Below are 8,497 nucleotides of genomic sequence, written 5' to 3'. Positions count from 1 at the left end.
TTAACCCTGTATTCTGCTTTCAAATTTGTCCTTCCAAAATGAACCACCTCACACTTTTCAGGGTTAAACTCCATCTGCCACTTCTCAGCCCAGCTCTGCATCCTATCAATGTCCCTTTGTCATCTAGAACAGCCCTCCGCTGTCCACAACTCAAAACAGCTTTGTATCGTTCGCGAACTTACTAACCCACCCTTCCACTCCTACAACCAAATCATTTACAAAAATCACAAATAGAAGAGGACCCAGAACTGATCCTTGTGGTACACCACTCGTAACCGAGCATCATGTTGAATATTTTCTGTCCACTACCACCCTTTGTCTTCTAAGGGTCAGCCAATTCTGAATCCAATATGCCACATTTCCCCCTATCCCATACCTCCTTACTTTCTGCATGAGCCTACCATGGGGAACCTTATCAAACGCCTTACTTAAATCCACGTATGCCACATCCACTGCTCCACCTTCATCCACGTGTTTGGTCACCTCTTCAAAGAATTCAATAAGGTTTGTGAGGCATGATCTACCTCTCACAAATCCATGCTGACTATCACAAATCAAACTGTGCCTATCCAAGTGATCATAAATCCTATCTCTCAGAGCCCTTTCTAATAATTTGCCCACCATTGAAGAAAGACTAACTGGCCTGTAATTTCCAGGGTTATTCCTATTCCCTTTTTTGAACAGGGGAATGACGTTTGCCTCTCTCCAATCTTCCGGCACTATACCCGTGGACAGTGAGGATGAAAAGATCATCGCCATAGGCTCTGCGATCTCTTCCCTCGCTTCCCATTGAATCCTTGGATAAATCCCATCAGGCTCAGGGGATTTATCTATCTTCAACTTCCTCAAAATTCCAAGTACATCTTCCTTACTAACATCAACCTCCTCTAGCCTACCTGCCTGTTTCACAACATCCTCTCCTACAACTAGGTCCCTCTCAGTTGTGAATACCGAAGAAAAGTATTCATTAAGGAACTCTCCAATCTCTTTAGGCTCCGTGCACAAATTCCCTTTATAATCCTTGATCGGCCCTACCCTTTCTCTGGTCATTCTCTTATTCCTCATGTATGTGTAAAAAGCCTTGAAGTTTTCCTTGATCCTGTCTGCCAAGGTTTTCTCATGCCCCCTTATCGCTCTCCTAAGCCCTTTCTTCAGCTCCTTCCTGGCTAACTTGTAGCCCTCTGGAGCCTTTTCCAAACCTTGTTTCCTAAACCTTAAATAAGCATCCTTCTTCCTCTTAACCAGTCGTTCGACCTCTCTCGAGAACTAAGGCTCCCTCACTCGACCGTATCTTCCCTGCCTGCGAGGTCCAAACATATCGAGCACACGCAGTATGCATTCCTTAAACAATCTCCACATTTCTATTGTGCTCTTCCCTTACAGCATCTGTTCCCATTTTATGTTACCCAGTTCTTGTCTAACAGAATTATTATAAACCTTACCCTGCTGTATGTACCTATCCTTTTCCATGACTATTATAAAAGTAACAGAGTTATGATCGCTACTGCCAAAATGCTCTCCTACCAACAGGTCTAACACTTGGCCCGGTTCATTGCCAAGCACCAAATCCAAAGTGGCCTCTCCTCGTGTTGGTCTATCTATATACTGTGTCAGGAATCCTTCCTGAACGCACTGGACAAAATCCGCTCCATCTAAACTATTACAACTAAAAAGTTTCCAATCAATATTTGGAAAGTTGAAGTCACCCATGACTACAACCCTGTGACTTCTGCACCTTTCTAGTGTCTGCTTCCCAATCCGCTCCTCTACTTCTCTGAAACTATTAGGGGGTCTGCAAAAAACCCACAACAAAGTGACTGCTCATTTCTTGTTCCTGACCTCACCCAAACTGAGACATATAGACATATCATTCTCGAACTGCCTTTCAGTAGCTGCTATACAAGCCCTGACTAGCAATGCCACTCCCCCACCTCTTTTACCACCTGCCCTACTTCTTTTAAAGCATCTAAATCCTGGCACTTCCAACAACGATTCCTGTCCCTGAGTTACCCAAGTTTCTGTAATGGCCACAACATCGTAGTTCCAAGTACTGACCCATGCTCTAAGTTCATCCACCTTATTTCTGATACTTCTAGCATTGAAGTATACACACACACCAAACCATCCCTGTGTCCACAATTACTCTCCATTGACTGCATTTCTTTATTAACAACCTCACTCCCTGTTGTGTCTGTTGGAAGGCTGAATACCTCATCCTCTGAATTATAAATCCGGTTCCCCACCCCCTGCCAATCTCGTTTAAACCATCCCGTACAGCTCGAGCAAACCTCCCTCCCAGGATATTTGCCCTTCCGGTTCAGGTACAACCTGTCCTTATTGTACAGGTCCCACCTTCTCCAGAATGTGCTCCAATTATCCACATAATGGAAGCCCTCCCTCCTACACCTGCCCTGCAGCCAAATGTTTAGCTGCACTCTCTCCCTATTTCTTACCTCGTTATCAAGTGGCACTGGTAGTAATCCAGAGATACCTACCCTGTTTGTCCTGGACCTCAGCTTCCAACCTAAATCCCTGTACTCGTTTTTCACATTCTCAGTCCTTTTTCTACCTGTGTCATTGGTACCGATGTGTACCATGACTGCTGGTTGCTCACCGTTCCCGTTAAGGATCTTGAAGATACGATCCGAGACGTCACGGACCCTGGCACCCAGGAGGCAACATACCATCTGTTTGTCTCGTTTGTGTCCACAGAACTGCCTGTCTGTGCCTCTTACTGTTGAATCCCCCACTACAATTGCTCTCCTATTCTCCCCCCTTCCCTTCTGTGCCGCATGGCCAGGCTCAGTGTCAGAGACCTGTCTGCTATAAGCGGCTCCAACTAGACAAAGGTCAACGTTCCTACATATAGTACAGAGTGTCAAAGTTCACAGTATCTCTGTCACAATATATTGTAGGTAACAACCTACCGCATATTTCTAAATTTACCCAAATGTGCTGGATAGGAAGGACTTTTGGTTTGGTTTTATTTCAAATACATGTGCAAATATAATGTGCCTACAATCCAATGCAGTTAGCAAACCATTTGTGCAATATTACAAAAGGGGACTGCACTTCAATCACACCACCTTGAAGAAATATGACAAAATACCTCTCAGTAAGTTTCAAATTAATAAAGCATGGTTGACTGCAGCAGTTTAACATGCAGCTTACCACCACCTTCCCCAGGACAACCTAATACTGGCCTAGCCAGTCGCACTCATATCCCATGAACAAAAAAATAACAGATATAAAGACCATAAGAAATTGGCACAGGAGTAGGCTGTTCGGCCCCTTGAGCCTGCTCCACCATTCAAGAGGATTATGGATTATCTGACACTCCTCACGTCCACTTTCCGGCTCGTCCCCCTTAACTCCTGATTCCTCTTACTGATCAAGAATCTTCTCAGCATTCCTGGAGAGGCAGGGATTAATCAACAACAATAGGCAAGTAGACTATATCAATAGCTGTGCTCAGTCAAGTTGGTCAGTCATTGTTAAGGGGAAGACTTACGAGGATGAGGCCTGGGCTCCAGTATTTTAGTTATAAAGAGAGATTGGACAGACTGGGGTTGCTTTTCTTAGAGCAAAGGAGGTTGAGAGGACATGATGAGATGTATAAAATTATGAGGGGTATAAATTGGGTCGACAGGAAGAAACATTTCCCATTGGTGGAGGGATCAATGACCATAGGGCACAGATTTAAGATAAGGAGCAGAGGGTTTAAGAGGAGATGAGCGCCAAAACCTTTTCACCCAGAACGTGGTGGGAATCTGGAACTCACTGCCTGAAAGGCAGAAATCCTCATAACATATAAAAGGTATTTAGATGTGCACTTGCAATGGAAACAAGGCTATGGGCCAAATGCTGGAGAATGGGATTAGAATAGTTGGCTGGTTATTTTTGATTGGTGCAGACGCAACGGGCTGAAGAGCCTTCATCTGTGTTGTCGGACTTTATATCACCATAAGATATAGGAGCAGAATTGACCATTTGGCCCATCAAGTCTGCTCTGCCATTCAATCATGTCTGACGTGTTTCACAACCCTTTTTCTCCTGCCTTCTCCCATAATCTTGATCCCATTATTCTTCAATAACCTACTCATCTCTATTTTAAATGTAGTCAATGGCTTGACCTCCAATGCTTTCTGTGACAATGAATTCCATAGATTCTCCACCCTCTGGTTGGAGAAATGCTTCCTCATCTCAGTTCTAAAGGGTCGTCCCTTCACTCTAAGGCTCAGATCTTAATCTCTTCTACTAGTGTAAATATCATTTCCATTTCCACTCTATCCAGGCCTCTCAGTATTCTCTAAGTTTCAGTGATATTCCCCCTCACCCTTCTAAACTATGACTAATATTTTTTCTGAGGATTGTGCAACTTCAGAACACTTTGCCTCAGTAAGTAGTGGAGGTGAGGGTCTTTTGACTACTTTTAAGGCAATGGTAGATTCCCTTGCATAATAGGGATCTAACGTTACTGTGGGTCAATGGAACTTGAGATTTGAAACACAGTCAGATCAGCCATGATTTCTTTCAATGGGCCCTGCTTCAATTACTAATGCGAATGTCTGCACATTTGCAAAAGGTTCTTCTTTGGAATTGAGATTTCAGAAATGTGAAAGTTCAGATCTCACAGTTTACCCCATACATACGCAGAAAGTATGAACAACATATGGCTTTCAATCCACATCATATTTTCCCAATTAATATTTTCACATTACAAAGCATGGAATTCGATTATTCTGCATAAAATTGGACAAGGATCTTATAAAAGTGGGAAACTGTCTTGCACCCTCCCATCTATAGGAGATGTAAAAGTATGAAATGTGGAAACCAATAAGTGTCCAGAAAATTACCTCTTCCACATAGTCATGACCAACAGGTTGAACATCACTCTGCAATGCAGCAAGTGTTGTCATTGGTTCCACTACTGCCTCTGATTTGGTTTCTTGAACAGGTGGCGTTACCACTTTAACTTCAGGGGCTTTGACTTCCTCAATTATAGTAGGAGCTGTTCCTGTAGTCTGCAACTTGTTACCACCTGTGGAACAATTCAATATTTGAACTACCAGACAAGTTGAGCAATTCATACATCAACAGTACCTAATGACACATAACATTTAACAGCTATTATGTCAGAGGTGTCAGGTTCCCTCAATGCTTTTCAATTCAGATTTATCCAAATAAATTCACAATAATTACATTCAGTGCAAGAGCAACATTTTAAGCAATATCAGCAAAACTATTTTATATCAATTAGGACTTTATATCTACTCTTTTCTCCTCCATTCCTTTCAATCTCAAATGTATTAACTGCATTTTCAAATACCACACTTGATTTACCATTTCCTAGTGGTATCCAAAATGTTAGCAAATCAGAACTACACCTTCTACAGAGCCAGCTCATTGATTTACGAACAGAAGTAATTTAATTCCAGTACTTACCAACAAAAGTTATCTTGGGAGTTGGTGCCTTTTTTGCAACGAGCAGCTTGTTAGCAACATTGTTGACAGATACAGCAGCAACTGGATTAGGCTTTACAACAGTAGAAATAGTAGCAGTTGCAGGAGCCGTACCACTACTGGATCCTGCGGGTGGGTTTGGAGGAGCTGGCTTGACAGACGTCCCAGCTGTAGTTGTAGTCGTAGTCTGGCTAACCATGCTTGGTTCTGTAGAGGGAATGGGCTTGCCAAGTTTGGTATGTAACTTGACTACCTAGATTAAATCATTAAAAAAAATTTAATTGAAAACCGAAAGAACTGTGGATGCTGTGAATCAGGAACAAAAACCAAGATGCTGGAAAGCTCAGTAGGCCTGGCAGCATCTGTGAAGGAAAAAACAGTTAACATTTCAGCAGGAGCGGTGACGGCAAGGACCAGGGAGCTGCCGGGACGGTAAGTCCTTCTTTTCGGCAGCAGAGCTGAGTGGGAGCGGTCGAATTGCACTCTGGGAAGGTGAGTGAACTGATACATTTGGGCAGTGGCTAAACCCGAGGCACTACACGTGTAGTGTCGCCCACCCACCCTCCTCCTCTAACCAAAAAAAAACTCTGTTGAGAAGATAAGGTTTTTCTTTTTTTTTAAATCGTGTGCTGGTAAGTAGAGTGATTGGTAATAAATTTTTCATTTCATTTATCTATTCTTTGATATTATAGTAGGACTAAGTTAAGCTTAAGAGTAAAAATGGCAGGAGATCCCAGACCCGTGTTATGCTCCTCTTGCTCAATGTGGGAGCTCAGGGACGCGGCTGATGTCCCTGACACCTACACATGCAGGAAGTGTGTCCAGCTGCAGCTCTTGTTAGACCGCATGACGGCTCTGGAGCTGCGGATGGACTCACTTTGGAGCATCCGCAATGCTGAGGAAGTCGTGGATAGCACGTTTAGCAAATTGGTCACACCACAGATTAGGATTGCTGAGGGAGAAAAGGAACGGGTGACCAAAAGGCAGAAAAAAAGCAGGAAGGCAGTGCAGGTGCCCCCTGCGGTCATCTCCCTCCAAAACAGGTATACCATTTTGGATACTGTTGGGGGAGATGGCTCACCAGGGGAAGGCAGCAGTCGCCAGGTTCATGGCATCGTGGCTGGCTCTGCCTTACAGAAGGGCGGGGAAAAAAAGAGTGGAAGGGCTTTAGTCATAGGGGATTCGATTGTAAGGGGAGTAGATAGGTGGTTCTGTGGTCGAAAACTAGACTCCCGAATGATATGTTGCCTCCTAGGTGCATGGGTCAGGGATGTCTCAGATTGACTGCAGGACATTCTGAAGGGGGAGGGTGAACAGCCAGCTGTTGTGGTGCATATAGGCACCAATGATATAGGTAAAAAAACAGGATGAGGTCCTATAAGCAGAATTTAGGGAGTTAGGAGCCAAGTTAAAAAGTAGAACCTAAGAGATAGTAATCTCAGGATTGCTACCAGTGCCACATGCTAGTCAGAGTAGAAATGAAAGAATAGGCAGGATAAATGAGTGGCTTGAAAGATGGTGCAGGAGGGAGGGATTCAGATTTTTGGGACATTGGGACCGGTTCTGGGGGAGGTGGGACGATTACAAATCGGACGGTCGACACCTGGGCAGGACTGGAACCAATGTCCTAGGGGGTGCTTTTGCTAACGCTGTTGGGGAGGGTTTAAACTAATGTGGCAGGGGGATGGGAACCAAATGAGGTGGTTAGTGGACAGTAAGGAGGTAGTAACTAAAGCCTGTAAGGAACGAGATAATGTAGTCAGTGTGACTAAGGGGAAGAGTAGGCAGAGAGCAGATGATGAACGCAAAGGGACAGATGGTCTGAGGTGCATTTGTTTTAATGCAAGAAGTGTAGTAGGTAAGGCAGATGACCTTAGGGCTTGGATTAGTACCTGGGAGTATGATGTTATTGCTATTACTGAGACTTGGTGGAGGGAAGGGCAAGATTGGCAACTAAATGTCCCAGGATATAGATGCTTCAGGCGGGATAGAGAGGGAGGTAAAAGTGGTGAAAGAGTTGCATTACTGGTCAAAGAGGATATCACAGCTGTGCTGAAGGAGGGCACTATGGAGGACTCGAGCAGTGAGGCAATATGGGCAGACTTCAGAAATAGGAAGGGTGCAGTAACAATGTTGAGACTATACTACAGGCCTCCCAACAGCGAGTGTGAGATAGAGGTACAAATATGTCGACAGATTATGAAAAGATATAGGAGCAACAGGGTGGTGGTGATGGGAGATTTTAATTTTCCCAACACTGACTGGGATTCACTTAGTGTTAGGAGTTTAGATGGAGCAGAATTTGTAAGGAGCATCCAGGAGAGTGTTATGGAGCAGTATGTAAACAGTCCAAGTCGGGAAGGGGCCATACTGGACGTGGTGTTGGGGAACGAGCCCGGCCAGGTGGTTGAAGTTTCAGTAGGGGATTACTTTGGGAATAGTGATCACAATTCCGTAAGTTTTAGAATACTGATGGACAAAGACGAGAGTGGTCCTCAAGGAACAGTGCTAAATTGGGGGAAGGCCAACTATAGCAAGATTCGACAGGAGCTGGGGAATGTGGATTGGGAGCAGCTATTTGAGGGTAAATCCACACTTGATATGTGGGAGGCTTTTAAAGAGAGGTTGATTAGCGTGCAGGACAGACATGTCCCTGTGAAAATGAGGGATAGAAAGGGCAAGATTAGGGAACCACGGATGACAGGTGAAATTGTGAGACGAGCAAAGAGGAAAAAGGAAGCATACATAAGGTCTAGGTGACTGAAAACAGACGAAGCTTTGGAAGAATATCAGGAAAGTAGGACCAATCTGAAATGAGGAATTAAGAGGGCTAAAAGGGGTCATGAAATATCTATGGCAAACAGGGTTAAGGAAAATCCCAAAGCCTTTTATTCATACATAGGGAGCAAGAGGGTAACCAGAGAAATGGTTGGCCCACTCAAGGACAAAGGAGGGAAGTTATGCGAGGAGTCAGAGAAAATGAGTGAGATTCTTAATGAGTATTTTGCGTCGGTATTCACCGAGGAGAGGGACA

General features: G+C 44.2%; 1 protein-coding gene across 1 annotated transcript in view; it reads right to left on the bottom strand.

The window, feature by feature from the left end:
* The window catches only part of LOC109934794 (zinc finger RNA-binding protein), a 76,871-nt gene that overhangs the window by 29,317 nt on the left and 39,057 nt on the right, over positions 1–8,497 (bottom strand). Inside the window, exons 8-9 of the mRNA XM_048613134.1 lie at positions 5,446–5,716; positions 4,857–5,041 (exon numbers count right to left, since the gene is read on the bottom strand). Of these exons, the coding sequence (XP_048469091.1) occupies positions 4,857–5,041; positions 5,446–5,716 (456 nt within the window). The remainder of the gene's footprint in view (positions 1–4,856; positions 5,042–5,445; positions 5,717–8,497) is intronic.

Source organism: Rhincodon typus, chromosome 1, assembly GCF_021869965.1.
Source record: "Rhincodon typus isolate 14 chromosome 1, sRhiTyp1.1, whole genome shotgun sequence".
NCBI lineage: Eukaryota > Metazoa > Chordata > Chondrichthyes > Orectolobiformes > Rhincodontidae > Rhincodon > Rhincodon typus.
The sequence above is the reverse complement of the archived record's forward strand: the minus strand, read 5'-3'. Positions and strand labels throughout refer to the sequence as shown.